Consider the following 19,532-nt stretch of genomic DNA (forward strand, 5'->3'; position numbering starts at 1 on the left):
CCTCTGGGTTTGTGAAGAGCCGTTGTGGTTAAACACAATTCAAACTTGACAAATGAAAATAATTTAGGATAGACCAAACTAGACTGCTGAAAGAAAAGGTTGGTTTTGTTATAGGAATACACACACACAAAAAAAGCAATCGGGTATCAATACATTATAAAATGTTTATGTTAATATTTATTAAGGATTTTGAAAGGTTTTTGAGCAATTTATGTCAAAATAAGGCCATTTTTCTTTTTAGGCTAAAGACAAAGAGGTGCTGCTGGTGAAAACAGCTCTTTTCTTCAAGTCCTTTCTAGTCTTTGTGTGTTTTACCAGCTGTCTGCCTTCCTGCCTTCAATCCATCCAAACTGTGTGTCCAAATACAGAAATAAAGATATCTGCTTGGATTTGTATATCATATTTTATGCAAGTGACAGCTGGTGCAAAAGAAAGGATGTACTAGTACAAAAAAAAAAAAGATTCTATGCAGGATGGGGGTGGTGAGCCATTTTGGCAAATTGTAGCAGCACGACAGATGCACAAGTCAGAGGTTTCAGACGATGTGTTGTTGTGTGTGTGTGTGTGTGTGTGTGTGTTTACACATGTGGGCCTGTGTGTATTATTCAGCGCGCAGTTGTGCTCCCGCACAGTGAGCACAGTGGGAATGATTGCCTTTGACCTCCTGCCTGAACTGATGTCCCCTCTGAATTACTGTTGAATTGTCATCATCTGTCATTCACTAAGGTGCGGCCACTGCCAAGGCATCTTGCAGTAGCCAATTTTATTTCTTCTTCCAGTGATGAAATTTTAAACCCATTGCTAATGCACATGCAAACACACACACAGAGGCTCACACAGGAATATATACGTAGGCCAATTCAATATAGCCACAGGCCATGAGCAGCGCGGGTCACCAAACACGCATAAATGAACATTCCAGTTGGATAAACAACAGCCTGTGCTCTGTATCAGCAGGGGAGAACAGGACTATTAGCCAGAACCTTGGTGCTTACAGTGCTCACTGCTCCTGCGAGCCCACACAAACCCTGAAACAAGTGTGTGTGTGTGTGTGTGTGTGTGTGAGAGAGAGAGAGACTTTAGGATATGGTGGGTTGGGGGAGGGTAGAGTGGGGTACAATGTGTGAACTAAATCAAAAGAGATGAATCTGTTTTTTGTATGAATTTCAATAATGAGTTTCCACCTCCTCACACAGGTGGTGGCTGCGTTTGAACGTCTGAATCCTATTAACACTTCAGACAGGCCTGTTGCCTCCACTGACCGATTCATTTTATCTGCCAGTCTGGACAACAAAGAGGGAAATAGAATTTCTGCTATTTGCTAAGAGATTATAAAATCTACTGTACAATATGCATAAAAATTGCTCTCACTGAAGATGACTAAATGTTGCACATTTGAGGCGCCGCAAGAGCTTAATTGGTGGCAGCTGTACGCAATCAGCAATCAGAGATGCAAAGACAGTAAATAAGAGCTTCACAGCATGTCACACAGTGGGAGGAGCTTTAAAATGTCCTCTGCTGACCCCGGAGACACATTTAAAGCATCAGCATCACCAAAAAGACATTTTAAATTTTCCAACAAACAAAATGCAGTAAAATAAAACTCCATCAATACCTGCATTTGCTGCTTTTTAACTAGTCTAGCAGAGGACACGTTAGATAAACAAAACAAAAAAAGGGGTTTTTTCATACACTTTTTACTGTTATGTTGATTTACTTAAAAAAGAAAAGGTTGACATTTTATTAGGTTATTAGGGAATTAGGTTTATTTTTTTTAAAGCACTGGGTCTTTTTATGGTTTATGTTTCTTGAGAAAGGTCTTTGTAGCTATTATATTTACATTTTGTATTGATAAATCAACAGGAAGAACAAATGTGTGTGTGGAAATTGCTTTTTTGTTTCTTTGAACTGCACTTTTAGTGTGCCTCATTCCTGGATACATAAAATAGGTGAAAAAATGACAGTTATAAAAATAAAAAAACTAACTGCCTTCCTCTCAAGAGACAAATCTAAAAAAGCTTTTCTGCCAAACTTCTATTTAGTCTGTAACATTTTAGAACTTTACCACATAATCTCTGAGAGCCCAAAGTTGCACTCAAGGAGAAGTTCAGATTCTAATCTTAGATGTGAAAAACTTAAACCAAGAAAAGCCTCTTCAGTAAGCATCAAAACAATCACTACATATTTTATTACTTACATTTATATCTTTCCCTGACAAGACACATTCAGTCTTCCTCTGGGATGCAACAGGCCAGTGGATCTGAAAAAAATGAATGAGCTGGTTAGCTGTAAATTCATGTAAATCTCTTCCACTTTCTTTGTGTGGAATCTTTCTTACTATGAGCGGCTCCTTGTTGATGTCGTGCAGATCCAGGGAGAGGATATAATCTTTGCTGCCCACATACATGCGGTCATGATCCTCATCCATGCGAAGGATCCGGTAGTCAGTTGAGTTGAGCAGAAAAGAGAAGTGGTGAGCAGTGCCAGTCAACTTTAACTCTATGAAGGAAGACAAAAAAAAGAAGAGGAAAATAAATGGTTATGCTCAAGCTGTGTCTGTAATTACTCTAGGAATAACACAATAAAACTTGAAAACATAAACCACTGACGGTCACAAGAGAGCTGTAAGCTGCTATTTTTCTGCACATGTGCACAGATATACAGTATGTTAATGTTAATGGCATGGTTGTATGCTAATGATGCCAATCCTTCCATCAGACCCTCCTAAATTAATTTACAGGACATGTTTGGTCCTCTTTCTCCCCAATTACATCCTACTTTGTGGGGGTCATGGACAGACTAAATCTGGTTAATCGCAGGCTTGACAAAGGAAAGAGGACATCAATTAACTCTCCTGGCTGAACTGAATGGTAATAGACAAGCAGCAGATCAACTACTGGTTAGAGCAACTCAAACGGGTCACGTATTTGATGATGTCCAGGGCCTGGAAATCTGACCTCGCACCATTTTTCCAAGTTATGAATCTTTGAAGCAAAGGCTAGCTTTCTTCATTTCTTATTTCTCATAGTCAACTACAGGAAAGATGTCAAATGCTAACAGGCCCTTCTCCATACCCCCATGTTACAGGTTGTGGTGACTCACATACCACTCAGGGCAGACCACTAGTGTGTGAACATGAGTTTAAGCTAACACTGGGGGGTGAGGGGGAGATAAGTAGTGAATAGAAAGCAGCAGTTTTTCTTCCTTTCCTTTTGAACTGTTAAAGAAACTCTATTTCACCTTCCTTTTTCCAAAGTTTTCTTGGAAAAAGGGGAGATTGAGGAAACTGAGCCTGCACTTGTTTCTTCAGAAAACTTGAGGCCTTGAAGGAGGACCTGTTCAGGTTCAGGTTTAATGGGACCAGACAAATGCCCCAGTGTTCTGTGCAGCCAAGTCTGAAGGTCAATAATAATGGGAAAGATTCACAAGAATAGATAAAAAAAAAAAGGTCTTCCTTCTTCACAGGGAGGGACAGTATAAAGCTCTCCATCTGGATTGGACATGTTGAAGTACTGATGTGAATCCTCTCCATGAAAACCTCTGAGCTGCTGCCATGCTGAGCCCCTTCAGACACTGTGAAATGTTGCTGTCACAGTGTATGCAGGTAGTAAACAGAAAGAGATATGGCTGTCACTCTTGTAATTTTCATGAGTTGCTTCCTTAAAAATATACTTAAACATCTGTTGCCACTAACGTGGAAACAGAAAACTTTTGGTTTGCTGCGATATGGTCATATCAGGATTAATTTCTAAAATTCATTTCTAAGAAGATTATTTGCTAAGGTTTGGAGTTTATTGTGCTTGCATGAGGGATTCCAGGAAACACAGCCAAAAGTAATCCCAAATTCCAGCTTATGATTTTTTATCTCATTGGAATCGTCCTCCATGTATAGTCCTCCAGCCGTGTCACAGCTGTGTTAAGAACCTGTTTCATATTGCTGCTGCTTCTCATTAAAGTAAAACATGCAAAGAGGTGATCAGAGATTAAGTGTCTAAAATATATGCAAATAAAAGACAGTCATTTTCAACATTTGTTTCATAACATAAATTTATTTTGTTCCAGTTATCAGTCATAGTATATTAGGTCTTCACATCACAAATTACTAAAAGAGTTTTGTGCCAATAATCCACAGCTTCAATCAGCATTGATACACACCACCCAGGTGTGCAAACTAATGTTCAACAACAGCTCACATTATCTTTATCTTTGCAGAGAGATGTTTACGAACTGTAATATCTCACATGGGGGGTCTGAAATTGTCAGCAACAACTTGGGGAAATAAAAGAAAAGAGGCCCGTCTGTAAGACAGCTGGCAGCCCCCTCTCAGTCCTGCTGTGTGGGACTCACATCTGTGGTCCAGTCAAAAATAATAAACTAGCTTGATTATCTGAGAAAATTGTGATTTTCAGAAATAACTCTGAAAGGGAAGTGACTAAATCAGCTTGTTTTAGCTACTTTGGAAGTAAAAATTGCATTGAACCTCTCCAAGTATATAGCAAATGCACTTTGGCACCCAAGTAGAGAGTAAAATTAAACCAAAATGAGATGTGACAGCTCTGCAACTCAAGGCTTCAAAATGGTTTGGTCCACAAACCTCATGCTGGCTTTTTCCTTTTCTAGGGTTTGGCTGCACTACACTTAAATCAACAACAAACCCAACAGTGTGCTTGCAATAGTATTAGTATTAGAATGTGCCAGACTTGTAAGATCTTCCAGTATCAAATGGTTATTGGCCAGTCTTATGGGAAACCCTGTCAAGAATCTACTCATCCACAGACCGCACACACACAAACATATGGAGAACATCTTAAGACAATAAAACACCACCCTTCCTTTATAAACATCCCATCTTCATCAGCTGTACACACACTCACCCAGCTATCTATTCTCATCAAATCTATACAGGGGTTTAATGATACAGAGCTTCAGGGACAGCAGATGCCACCAACGGATTTTCCATATTTATCACCTGTAGGCTCATGTTCACGCTCAAGGGCAACAGAATGGGAACTCGCAGGTGGTAGCTGCCACAAGTACGACACTTGGGTCACTGCAAATGAGACTTGACAAGCAGACTGACAGATGACCTACTACACTACAAGTAAACATTTACTAGGACATATTATCCATTAGAAGAAACCAACTTAAGCCTGGTATTTTTCTTTCATGTCTGTTTTCTATTCAGTATCTCTGGATCTGTTTCATTCATGTTTGAAGGGAACCACATTTCATTCTGACAAACAAATGGAACCATTTCTAAATTGAATGAATATCATATTAATAAAAAGGGCAATCTGGAATCTATATATAATTGTGGTTCAGGCATTTTTTTTCATGCAACAAACATATTCAGAGTAACTGCGTAATTTTTCAAAACACACTGCAAGGTGAGAATTAAGAATATGATGGAAAGGTTTTTAATGTAAATAAATCTTTTTATGGTGGTATATAGTAGTGTTTTCCACAAAGAATTTAAGTCAGGCTAGCGTGTAAAGACATTAATTCGTACACATGCTGGTCAGACTATGCTTTCTTCTTGTATATGTTCCCATAATTAAACTGAATTCAATTTATTTGTAGAAGTTCTGAATGGGTTATAATGAGGAAAACACATCTTAAAGAGAAAAACTCAGGAAAAAGCAATAAGACTACGTTTTTTTTTTTTTTTCTATACATCCACATCACAAGCCCTTCAGCCAACATTCAACAAATCAATAAAAGACATACAGTCTATTAACTCTTTTCATTCTGCTATTTCAAGCTGTGTGACTGAAGTGGAAATACAACACCCAAAATGAACAACCTCTGCAGGATGAGACATGCTACAACACATTTTCTTTTAAATAATGCCTGCGGCACGGTAAGATAAGGAGTGAAGTATGATAGCAGTCCACCTCAAAGTGTGCATACAATCTATTGTCAGTGCAAATTAATCTTCACAAAAGCATTCCTGTGTGTTGCAGCTTAGCAAAATTGTCCTCCAAGGCCAAGAAAAATGTAAAAAAAGAAAGAAAAATGTAAAAAAAAAAAAAAACAGCCGTGAATTTACAACTAGCCGGTGGGTTCAGTAACGACGGGGCACAAGTGTCAGGATCTGGTGTATATCACCCAATTTCCCAGCTAGCGTTCAGTAATCACTACCAGACACACAGGCCGACAGGGCATCTTTCTTTTCCCATGTGACCAAACTGTCTTCAATTTGTTAAGCATATTTTCTGTTTGACCAAATCTGTAGTCTACAAATGTGAATGACATCAGCTTGCGAGTGAGATCCATTAGCACTGTCACTACTTTGCTCTTTTCTGCAGCTTTGTGGCCCCTTTGCCCCAGCTTTTCACCAAGCTGTGGTTTTCTTGGTAACCCTCAAAATGACCCCTGTTTTGTATCTGTAAGGAGATGGAGAATGATGCACCTCCCAGACACTGCCTCCACTCCTTTTCATGCCTTTATGAGATTAGCCCCTTTCTTACCACTAGTGTTTCTTTTGAGTGAAAGAAAAAGGGGGTTTGAGGAAGCAGGCAGCAGAAAATCCCACATACCTGCCCAGGCATCCATGGCATGTTGTCTGAATTCCCCAATATGCTCATGTTCACATTCTCTTAAAGAATAGGTGTGGCCCCACCTTGCCGAAGCTTGTCGGCAGCCAAGCGTGCAAGGATGTGTCCCCAAGTAATTAAATTCATTGAGGCTGTCTGGAAAACTTCTGGGCCATGGAAATACTTGACTAACATTTGAATCTAAACAGTCAAGCTTACTATTCTTTGATCATGATAGCATGATCACGATGCCTTAAAAGTTTAGAGTAGTTCACCATTTTGGCAAAGAGGATCAACACAACTCTTACATATTAGGGTTGTAAAGCTGACGTGCTATTAGCTTAGCTTAGCATAACATCTAACTCATACCAATCACTGCTACATATATAAAAAAGATCTTAATTTTACTATGAGCTTTTAGAGTTGCTGGTCGACATATTGAGACCTACATTACTTTAGCTGCTTTCCATCTTCGCTTTCAATGAAAACCATGCTGGCAAGATTTCACAGTGGAATTAAGAAAATAAGTAAAATAGTTTTTGTGCCTTTCTTTGAGGATGGGGGCAGTAAGTGTAGAAATGAAAGCAGGGAGGGAAAGGAAGGATGAGATAAAACGGTCGTGAACTGCACTCAAACCACAGCAAGGCCTTTCCAGCCAACGCACACATAGTGTATGCTGCACAAGATAAGTTACAAAAGTGACTTTTTCTTTTTTGTTTATCAATAGCCCCCTGCCCAATGATTAAGGTAGACAAGTGGTGGATGTTCTCAAAGTCATTCAACCAACACCACTTCTACAGACTGGCTAACGACCACTAGCCAAAGAGACTGAGGCAAGTAGAACAGCCTTCAGTAGCCAGTTGGAGTCTAAGACTTTAAAACTGGCTAGCTTAAAAGTTGTGAAAAATGACTAATAACGACTTTTCATTAACTTTGAACTTTTCAATTTTCAGAGAGCCTGACAATTTTAAAACATACTCTAAGAAAAGGGACTTTTTGATGTATTTGATATATGCATGGGTTTAAAGTTTGTAATAAAGAGTTGCTCCAAAGTTGAATATTGAATGTCTGCGGTCTTTATATCTTTGTCAGCAAACAGGATGGAAGGGTCACTTTGGATATCTGAGGCTGAACAGCAGTGAGAAGCTTTATCAGCTCAGTCTGTCAGTGTTTGTCTTTTGTATTTGCCACAGTTCAGCAACTCATAATCAGCCTCTCACCACCCATTGGAGTTGGGACTATTGACTCAGAACTCATGTCAGTGGAGCTGATTGCTTACCTGCACCCGTCAAGGGGAAATAATTGGCACCAGATTACGTCTTATCTCCAAGCTTCCGGATGCTGTCACTCAGATGCGCTTCAGGCTCGTCTGCCACTGGTACACTGTGTTTACGTGTGTCTGTGTGTGTTCATAGAAATTAAAGTAAGCTCTTTGATCCTCATGTCAAATCATCTTCCTTTGCACAGATCGAAAGCAGAGAGATTGATTTAAGTAGTGAGTTCACCTCCTGAGTGGAAATGAGAGATTACAACAAATCTATTTCTGCTGTCTCCCATGACAGAAAAGGTTAATTAAAACACAAGGGAGAAGAAGATCGCTAGTGCAGCAGACAGTAAAGGTCATTTAGTTTCTCTATTTTCTGTCTCTGAATTGCAAACCTGACCTTTATTAAACTGATGTGATAGTTTGGGTATGTGTAGTTAATGGTAAGAGAAACAGGGATCACATGCACAGATGAAACTTCCAAAACATTTGATTTGCCTTTTGCTACAATGATTAATGACTTTTTTGAGTTTCCAAAATAAAGTAAAGGACAAAAGACACATAACAGTACAAAATTTGTAGAAAGCAAGAGATTTCTTGAATATGCCCACAAACTAATACAAATACAAAAGCAAGAGATGGGGTTCAGGCCAGGACACTGGCTTTTCTCTGTGCACACATAGCCATGGACAGCTGCCCTCAACAGCTTTGCAGGGCTGCAGGTGAAAGGTTAAAGGACATGAGGGGTCTGAGGTGAAAGCTCATCATGGCCTCCTTACACTCGAGAAAGCTGGGTGGTCACGATGATACAGGGTGGGATGTTGGAGGAGAGAGGGAGTGAAGAGAGATTAAGAATTGTGGCTCTGATGAAATAATATAATTATTCATTATAATTAAAAAATATAACTAGTTAATTAACAGAACAATAAAGTGATTAGGTTGTTTTTATTTAAGAGAATTTTTTTTTTTAATTTATTTTAGCTTCTTAGTGTGAATATGAATCAACTACAACAATAAACTGAGACATCTGAATGACCATACTGAGCTACTTTTACTAGATCCTGTCATTTAGTCAACAAAAGATTAAATGAAAGCAGATTCATTCTCAATAATAATAGTAATCAGTATCCAAGAATCTTTTAAGATAAGATGTGAGCTCAGAACAATATTTCCTAGCATACTTTATTAACAAGCATTCCAAGTTTTCACAGGAACAAAGCCTCATGCATCGTGCCAAGAAACAACTGTTACACTTTTATAACCTGCTGTTAAGGAGATCTGTTTGTAGGTCTGCTTTTCTCTCCTCCTCTACAGCGCTTATTTCTGGAATTTGAAGAACATGAAATTAACTCTGTGGCTGGCTGTTGTATGCACAAATGTTTATATGTGTAGGTATAAGTAATCTGGTGGTCATGCTGATGCTGCAAGTCACCATAATGATGATGAAGCTGTGTTTGTTGTTGTAGCTGTGCTGTCGCTTGCAGCGGGTCGGTCGGGGTGGCCGCAGTGGTCAGTGGTGACAACGCAGTTTAGAGGGATTATGGAAAGGGCTGAATAATGAGACCGGGCGGGTGTGAATGAGTGAAAAATCCTCCTCTCCCTGGCTGACCTGTGACCTGACACTTAGAACAAATACGGTCCGTCTCTGTCAGCTGTGCTAACACAGAGCCAGATGTAGAATGTTTTCTCTAAAGAATTTCCTCATTCCTATTTATAGATCTCTGATTCTTGGTTTCATTAGAAGCATTGAATTTGCATCTTTCCTGAGTGAAGTTGATGATTGGTCAGCTTTCTTTCTTCTGATTTGAAGTAGATCTGAACAAAGCCCAATTTTCAAAAACGTCTTTTTGCTTTCTCATGTTTCAAGTTCATGGCCAGTGTGCTGCTAGCTGGGGGCAATAAGAAGGGGGTAATTAGAAAGTAAATTTAGAGAGACCATTAGCAGCAAGTGTTGACTCGGGGTCTACGGGGGACTTCAGCCACCACTACCCTCTCTGGGTGTTCCACTCTCCAGTCTAGCAATGACAATCTACTCTACTCCCTCTGGTAATTTTTCATCGACAACAGCAAATGTTGCAGTCGAGGAGTGAGAATGGAGGAAGGAGTCCCGTGGGTAGAGGAGCCTGACAGCGAGCCTAAGAACTTCCATTTATCAAAGTGAGCAGAGAGAGCCATGGAAACTCTGAGTCAAACTCTGAGTTCCACTGTTCAGAGAGACTCAGATCCCTTCAGCTGCTGCAGAAGGGGCAAAGTGACAAAGCTCACAAGTGCACAAAGAGGCTCTACAATACTAATCATGAGCTGGAGAGAAGACAAAACACTCTTATTTCTATGTTCAAAAACACAAAAACTGATTAGTATCTCAGATGCCAGTTTTGATAGAAAGTAAACCCCATTTGAGAAGCTGCAAGTAGCATTTTTACTTGAAAGGCCAGAATGAGTATGAAACAGGCTAAATAATAAGATGTTATATATTTACACAAAATTCCCTCACTGCACATTTTTACCAAAAAATTTAGAATGCTTGTACTAAGCTTTTATATCCAGTTTTTTTTTTTCAATAGATTTGTCAATACTAGAAATGAGTTTTGAGCTGATATGAAGTAGAAACTAAAACCCAACGATACTCTGGGAAATATTTTCCCAGGTGGGAGGAGCCAAACAATCCATTAGCTTGGTAGGAGGGCAGACTGTCCACCAAAGGAAAACAACCATGACAGTTGTTTCAGTAAATGCTCCTGAAGTTTACGTCCTAGTGACAAAAATGTCTAGCAGCTCTTTGTTTCCTGTCTCTCAGGAGTAAAATGGTGGGAATAGGTTTAAATACCATACAGAGGAAAGAGGGGTCAGGGTGTTTTGTGGTCACAGGACACTGCTGTCCATTCAACTTTTTTTTTGACAAGTCAATAACCAGCATCATTTATCTGTGAATTATATTTGTTAATCCAAACTAATAGACATATAATCTCAACTGGAACCTCAGAGACACACAAGCTGTGTCTTTGGCATCAGAGCTGTTAGAGCAGCTACAAAGTTTGTAACAGGAGATAGACAGAGAGCAACAGAACCCTTTAATCGGGAAGCTAGGGCTCAGGTTCTTGTCTTGATTCTTGCTTGCTGTTTGGTGGAATCGGGTTTTTCCTTTGTCCTGTACAGGAACAACTCCAAAAAACAAACACAGATATTGGACGTTTTTAAGTTTAGAAGGTTTGTTGCCTTGGATGTTCCTGGTGACTTCAACCCTTTTTATTCTCTTCTGCCAAAATGGTATTTGTAGTGAGAGAGGGGAAATTTTAAGTAAGGCTTTTAGATATGAGGTCCCACCAAACATACTGTGTCCAAATAAGGCTGAAAAGGATCACATTTCACTGCACCAAAACTCTCTTAAACTAAACAAGCCAAAACATTTTCTTCATTTTAATCTCTGAAATCAGCTGTTCATTTAGACGATTTTTACAGTGATGACCAAAGTCAGATATCTGTAAATGGTGGTTCCTCTTTCCCACAAAATAAAACTGGATTATCTCAAAGTGAGGAGTGATGAGGAAATAAATATCCCTGGATCCTTTATCACTTTCCTGTATCCACCTCTTCAGATGAAGTGTTTCCACCAGCAATACATAAACCCAGAACACTGAATTCTCTGGAGATGTAGTCATGCACGCAATTCTACCAAAAAATTGTAGCATTCACATCTATCTTAAATCATACCTTGTTAATGCTATTTTTACTTATTATCATTCTTCCTCTGACACCTCTCCTTTTCCCTGGCTTGTCTGATCTTGCCAGTACCCACCAGCTTATGTCTGCATACCAGTCAGCTGAGATAACAAATCTCTTTCTGTTGATTCCTTCTCTGCTTTCTTTGGCACCAAGCATGCCACAGGTGGAAGAGGCAGCAAGATGTGGGAAATGCATGCAGAGATGATGTACTTTGCTTTGACTGTCGGGCTAATACTTCACCCAATGAAAGTATTTAAATCTTGCATGAATTAAGAGGGTTGACAAGTAGCATGTCTAATGAGATCATGCTTTCATTCTAATGCCATGTTAGAGGCCATTTCTAAAATAAAAAAAAACAAAACAAAAAAGAAAAGAAAAACCAACCAAGGAAAACAAAACATACCTGAAACACATGATGCCATTTTACTGAGGTTTCCCAGCCAAAATGGTATTTATGATAATTTAATGAATTAACTTGTTTCCTCTGTACACACATATGCCATTATTGTCAGTTACCCAAAGATAGACACAAAGATGGAAAGCAGCAAAGTGTTCTGGCAGGAGTTGACTGGGGAATGTGTCCTTGACTATGACCCATATTTTAGCCTTAGCCAAGTGAATGGATGGCTGAAAATAGATGGAAATCCACCCAGAAAAGTCATCTTTGAAATAAATGTGCATGGAAAGTCTGGCACCCATTGCGCTGCTAAGGACATTGTTGAACCTTGACAAGCAGCAAGTTCAGATCTGCAATGAGAAATTAAAATGGCACTCTACTATGGTCAAACAGGGCCACTAGCTCCAGGGTCATTGATGTTTGTGACAATATTGTACTACAACACACTGACGGATGTGACAGAAGCCCATCTGCTTTTGCTTGATCAACATAATACTGCTTACCCCACTGCTGCATGCACCCACTTGACCCCATGTCAGTGCTAGACAATAGCGGGGTCACCCCCGACCAGGTACGTGTCAGCACAGATCCCGGGTCGGGCCTTGTTTGCTAATGTCATCTGACAGGCAGGGGACAGCCAGATAAAACTTGACAATCATCCAGCTGGTTGTTGCACAATGTGGTGAGGTCCATAGATGGGGTGTTGGTGTCTAGGCCTGCTGTGAAGACTTACTGACAGGCTTTGTGCTCTGATAGCAAGGAATTAAATGTTGCACAACTATGACTACATATCAAAAACATTTAATATAAGCAGCAATTACCTCATAAGTACAAATATCCTACCATGTTTTATTAACAGTTGCATTCTTTATTCTTGAGATGACAGATATTTCACACATGTTCTTTGCGCCATAACTCTCAGGACACTGCAAGCAAAATAAGCTAGTCTACTGTTTTGATCTAGCTTGAAAAAATCCAAGCAACGTCTGAATGCTTTGGCCATTGAAACATAAAGTAAACTTGGACCTAGCTCCCAGATGATGAGCTTCTGACGACTTCACACATTTTCCATTCATATTTTTTTTTCATGTAAAATATTTTAACAGATATTTATGAAGCTGCCATGATATTTGACATAGAAAATCAAGTGTCTGCGATAATAAAGTGATCATTTCCGTTATTCCTTCATTTGTTATTTGTTGTAACCAAATACCTGCAAAACTACTATAAATTAAGACTGCCCCTTATAATTTGTATTACAGACCAACATGTCTGCTAAAGGTAGCCTTACTGTACATCACTGTCAAGATATTTTCAAAACATAGTGCCCCAGGAGACTTTCTCATCCACAAAAAAATCAATCTAAACATTCCTCTACTAATCCTTTCCATCAGCAGCCCAACAGTGTACTGGTCAACCAACAGATCAATATCACATTTACTCCACTAGAAGGTAAAATACATTCAGAGTAAAAATCATAAATAAATTAAAAACTTTTTGCCTGTAAGTCTCTTAAACTCTGCCACAAGTTTGGCTAAGAATGACGAACCAATCAGCAAAGTAACTGATCTTTTATATCCTCAAATAAACAAACGTTGCCATTTCCTGACAAGTTATTGCAGAGTTATCTTCATCTAGAAACAGCCCTGGAAAATCTTTTCATTCCATGTCCTGTACAGACCCAGAGATTTTTTTAGTGTTTCAATTCAGCCGTTAATGCAGTTATATTCAGGATACTCTATCACCAAATCTTCCATAAAAAAAACTGCCAAATCCTGTAATCCTGGAATTTGTGTGCTTTTAAAGTCCCACTGACTTCTCTTTAAATATCATTTGATGGCAAAATCTTTTTTCTTTTTTTTTTTTTTTTTTTGGGGGGCTAAATGTGCTTGTACACGAACAAACAGACTGTAACGGTTTGTGTATTTTAATAAATTTTCATGTATGAAATTAATTTAAGACAGCCTCACATCCTGACATACACACGCATGCACAATAGATTTGGATTTTAAATATTTAGTGAAAATTACCAGGAAAGTTCTGAGAGGAAAAAAGAAGGGAGACCAGCTGGTAGAAATCAGCTGACTGAGAGAAAGCTGTGAGTGAAGAGAGCTCACGTTGTCTTGTGCATCTGCTGTCTGTCTGTCTGTCTGCTTGGCATGAAAAAGGGGGAATGGTGACAGTACGTCAAGGGCATTTGTTTATAGTCTTAGTGCCTGCAAGGTGGACATGGCTGCAATAGGGATAAGGGGAAGGAAAGGGGGAAAGAAGGCAGAAAGTGGGACTACTACTGAACAATGTTATGGAAATAGTTGGATGAGGGAACGTCTCTAACCTCACACATTCTCATCTTTTGGGGCTCAAACATTATCTAAATATTGTTTTTCTGCAGATCTAATATGAGATCATATCTATACATAAGAATCAATTTTGGGCTAAGTGCTATTGGCTTTGGAGGCATGTTTGTATACATATCCCCTGACAAAGCAGGCTCAACTTTAGTGTGTGAACAGAAGAATGTTGTATATTCTGATCAATCCAAACATGAATGGGTCAGATACTTTAAAATAAGTGGGACTTCATGGAAAATAATTAGACACTGAATACAATCGTTTACATTCCAAAAGGTTAATTATGTGCTTTGAAGGCAAAAAAATGCCATTCAAGATGAAACGTGTTGGCAGCCATTACATCTTTAATGGATAATGGGAATTGTCTGCTCAAGGGGGGGGCCCGCACTCTTATTATACCCTGCAATTAAACCAAAGCTACCCCAAGGTCAGGCTAAGTGACAGGCTTACAGACCTATAGATTACTGTCTGTCTGTGTAATCTTTTTTTAAAAAACTTTTCAAGCTGACTGACACACTCACCCTATCCTTTTAAAACAGCAGTGCCTGTTAATTTGGCGTCTTTCATGTTTGATAGACAGCTGGGACATCCTATTCCCTGACCCGGCGGCCTTTTTCTCACCCGAGGCTATAAAGGTCAACATGCAAAGGATGTCTGTTTAGAGGTAGTGAGGAGAGGATGTCTGTGTAGCTGTTGGTGGGTTAAATTCATTTTAATATGTTTCCTAAATTAATTTTAACAATGAATTGGGAGATTTATGTGTAAAAAAACAGATAGAAGCAACAAAATTGAGATGCAACATAACAGATGTACAAAATCACAAAAACAAAATAAAATGTCTTTCCTGATTAAATCACATCAAAACTTGTACTTCACATACATCCATCTTGTAAATCCAAAAATGAACTAAGCAAATGAAATTGCCCCTTAGTCAGATTACTGACTTTATCAATTTCCAGAACAAAACTCGACATGCACCAACTCAGGGATTTCTTTTGAATTCTTTGGTATGTTATTGTTGGCAGTTCTGTTCAGTTGGATCTAGCACGCAGTGGAGATAAGAAATGTTGAACTGACCTTTCCAACAGTTAAACAGTTATGATGTAACACATCTGAGCCTCAACCACCTTATTACTTATTATAAATTTTAATAACTACTGTTTTAGGCTTTAGGCTTAGAAAATGTATTCATGCTAAAACACTTCAACTTAATGTAAATCAAAGCTGGAAGTATTTGTTTTGAATTGAATTGAATAACAACGGTGGGTGATAGTAATATGTGTAGAAAAATGAGAGGGAGGTAGGAGTCTTATCAGCTGGAAGGAGGCAACATGCGTGACAGAGGGAAATCTTGGTCACAGTCACCCTCCATCCGTTCTCATATGAGTGTTGAAGGAGGCCAGTGATTGCACAGCACATGAAGGCTAGAAACTTCTTATCTTCAGCTGTCGTACCTTGTCATAAATCATCACTTTGCCATCCATTCTGCACTGATAAGGCAGACACCAGAAATGGAGAGATACTTTTTTCTTTCTTTATAAGCAGCTTCTCTCACCCTGTACTCTCACATCTCCATCTCCTATCTTCATTCATCAGATCTGAGCAGCAGACAAGTTATTTTTTGCTGCTTCAGGCTTGTTTGTTTGCAGCGTGCCATATATTCCTCTGCAGTGTTTCCAGCAGTCTGGTTATGATCATTTGAGGAACTTGTGAATCTTTTGCAACCCTGCCACAACCAATAGTTGGCAATGCTCTGAGATTGTCTTTTGACAGTCATACAACTGGGCCCTGCAATTTGTAGCAACAAAGCTATTTAAACAAAAGCTACCAAAAAGTTGTCATTGCTATAGTTTTACCAAGCAGAAACATACTTCTCAAAAAGGTCACAATGTACTATTTTCATATTGTGTAATGTGTATTGTACTAAAAGTATAATTATGCTTAATTAGTCTCAAAAGCTTCATGAGAACCAGGTACATGTACAGAGTTGCACATGTGCACAGGCGTGCAAAATCTGCAAGCAGCAAATGATCCTCATGAGGGAGTATTTCTGCCCTGCAAGCACAGTATTCAGTAGAGTATTCATAAGCATAATAGCATGGATGCAAGGGAGCATTCCTACTCCTGCATGTACTCCAGTTGGGCTGCAATTTTCACATCTGCTCAGCATTGGCTCATTAGGGTGACTTTTAAGATACTGGCTGTTAATTTCTCCTGGTTATTCTTAGCTGAGTTCATTTTAAGAGTCTTTAAAACAGTGTCATTTATTAATGAAAGACTTCTCAGACAAGTTACAATTCCTTTGCAAATTTGCAAACATTAAGAAGTAGGATTAGTTGGAAAGGCATTTTTTTCCAGCAGAACCATAACTGTCCTTACTAACACTGTTTTTACACTAAAAGTAATCTGTTTAGACAAGTGCTTCTGTTCAGAATGGGTTCACCATAATAAGCCAATTAAACCCAAGAACAAGAACCTATCCATAATCTCAGGAGATGAGAAAACGGGTGAAATTGAAAGCCAAACAGATAAGTATGAAAGTTAAAAGTTAGAAGACATCCTCATTTGCAGCTTTTGAGAATAATTAATTTAGTAGATTACATAGAACTTTAATTTCAAAATAAGTTACAATGTTAGACCTATCTGTACAGAGTTTAACTTCATCTTCAACAAAAGCTGGTAATTCCACAAAAGATGATGTTTGCAAAACATTAAAGCTAACCCTAGCATTGACAGCATAACATTATTGCAACATCTTTGTAACTTTGTTATTAAAATATAATGTTTCTAATGTCACATAACACAAAAAATTGACTTAATACAGCAAGTAACATCATGCTGGAGCTAAATTAACTTCTTCTTGTATTTGTGGTGTAAATGACTCATAATGCATTGCAATGATTTGTGACTAATTAATCATGCACAGACGGTTTAGTAGGACAGCTTAATCCAGCCACAGTAAAGAAAAGGTAAATTTCACACTGTGCACCAATCCTGTTTGCTAATGACACTTGCATATAATCCAAGCTATAGACTAATGAATTCCAAGCATCTTTTACTTTCTAAATGCGATTACACTTAACAAAGCATCAGTTGGGTTGGAGATCTTCCCAATGTCAAACGACATTTTGTATTTTCTTTGTCTGATTCTCAGCTGAGTTGAGCACATTAAAACTAGATCTGTCAGCCATGAAAAAAAAAAGTTTGTGCCTCCGAGTTTGTGCCAGGAAGCGCTTCCTCTTAGAAGCTCTGTGAAAGGCTGTCTGTGGTCGTTCATCAATGTAGTGCAGTGAAGCGCAATGTCCAGAGGAGCACCGATTCATCTAAGGTGAAATCCACAAGAACATGAAAGCCCAGGATCATAGCCAAGCTTTGAGTGATGACTGTTTTCACCATTTATGCCAAAAGGAGCAAAAAAGAGAGACACAAATGATGAGGGATGGATAGAGAGCGAGTAGAGGGAGGAAAAGTACAGAGATGCCTTGGACATTAATGCTGTGACAGAATTGTATGCCACTCCCCCTCTGCTTCCCTGGGGATGCGAATGAAGTAAATGAATGATGGACCCAACCCACATAAACGCCCCTCTCCTATTGAGTCTAAGCAGTCCATTCACAGGGATGAGTGAGGCGTTGACACAAACACCAACAACAACAATAACAACAGCAACACAGGAGGCCCTTCACTCCCATTTTTCATTCATGTGTGCAGGAACACAGACACAAACATATGGCACAAATAACATGGACAACACTGCCAACATACCATGAAGGACACCTAGAGATGGTTCCTGAGAACAGGGCTGACTTACAAAGCTTGGAGGCAAAGGGGCGTGAGCAGGGCAGGCATGGAGAAAATCTTGGCATCACGTCAATGCCACTGCAACAAAGAAAAGGGTCAAGGGGCCATCTCCTCCCCTTCATAATTATCAGGAAGCCAATCAGTAAACTAACCAAGAAACAAGGTTCAGAAACCTCATGTTTTGCCACATTTTACCCTTCCTCTTCCAGCCTGCTCTCCTCTTTCAGCACAAGGTGGGTTCCAGAAGTTTTCTGCCACACATTCTCACTCAGACGTCGGACCCTAAAACTCAGGCATTACTCGTCTGAAGCCACAGCAGCTAATGGAACTTGGGAAACACAAATCTGATTGGAGTGAAATCAATCTGACAAGGAAAGCTCTGGCATACACCAAGCATTTACATCTCAAACTTTGCAGGTGGGTTCCGTAATAAAGTTAGCATCTGATGAAGGCTCAGTTTTCATCAGTTAGGTTCATGCAGGGAGAATGTAAAAGGGGAAGAGGGTAGTGACTAAAATGATGAACTACAGTTCTGACAAGAGGCAGGCGGAGATAGAGGAATGCTGCAGCCTTTTGAGTCCAATAGTGAGACATCACCGCTACAGCCTCCCACATGATCATGGTCAGGCTCAACCACAGGCCTTATATCTGCCACAATAACAGAGACAGCGTATTTGGTTTTCATCCAACGAATGTGCACAGATGCTTGCTATAATATATCTCCAACACCTGAATAATCTCAAGAGGAAAAAACAACCTTGAGCTGTCTTTCAAGACAAGATCCACTCCCCATAAAATTAAGCTAAACTGGCAAAGTGTGAGGCTTTGATCATGCAAATGCTCTGTAAAAGGAAATATTTGTACAAGCATACTTTGACTATTTCATTTTATGTTGTTAGAGAAGAGATATATTGCTCAAAACACACTTTTGGCATTAGTTCAAAATATTCCTTTCAGCCAAATAACTTAGACAATTCCTTCCAAGACAATCTGTGTGACAGCAAAGTCAGCGGTTTGCATTGACTCAAACAACAGGCTTTGCTGTAGAAGGTTGTTAAGCAGGGCCCTGGCACAGGGCTGACCTGTGGAGGCTGTCTGAGCAGTCCCCAGCTGAAGTAAACCATCTCCTCCAACAATCACGCAGCTAATGTGAAGCAGACACACAATTTGTCCTGAGTATGCCTTTGTGCACCCACGCTGCTCTCCTCCTTTTCATTCTCAAATCCCTCCATTTATCCATGCTCTGGCTGAGATAGCAAACCTGACACTGATGCCCTGTAGTCCATTAGTGCTCTCAGAGCACCGTCTGATTCTGCTCTATTGCTCCCCTCACATTTTCCTCTCCTCAGCTCATCTTCCCGACAGTTCTCATTTCTCTTGCAGCCCTTATCTGGCTCTGTCCTTCTCTATCTCTTATTTCTTTCCTCTCCTAAACCTCTGAGCTGGAACAACACATTTCT

The 19,532-nt window shown here is 39.4% G+C and overlaps 1 protein-coding gene across 1 annotated transcript in view; it reads right to left on the reverse strand.

Annotated features, from left to right (window-relative positions):
* Positions 1-19,532, reverse strand: part of sema3fa (sema domain, immunoglobulin domain (Ig), short basic domain, secreted, (semaphorin) 3Fa) — a 48,639-nt gene that overhangs the window by 19,145 nt on the left and 9,962 nt on the right. The window contains exons 3-4 of the mRNA XM_041981313.1: positions 2,339-2,499; positions 2,198-2,260 (exon numbers count right to left, since the gene is read on the reverse strand). Of these exons, the coding sequence (XP_041837247.1) occupies positions 2,198-2,260; positions 2,339-2,499 (224 nt within the window). The remainder of the gene's footprint in view (positions 1-2,197; positions 2,261-2,338; positions 2,500-19,532) is intronic.

The sequence above is a fragment of the Melanotaenia boesemani genome, chromosome 3 (genome assembly GCF_017639745.1).
Source record: "Melanotaenia boesemani isolate fMelBoe1 chromosome 3, fMelBoe1.pri, whole genome shotgun sequence".
Taxonomy (NCBI): domain Eukaryota; kingdom Metazoa; phylum Chordata; class Actinopteri; order Atheriniformes; family Melanotaeniidae; genus Melanotaenia; species Melanotaenia boesemani.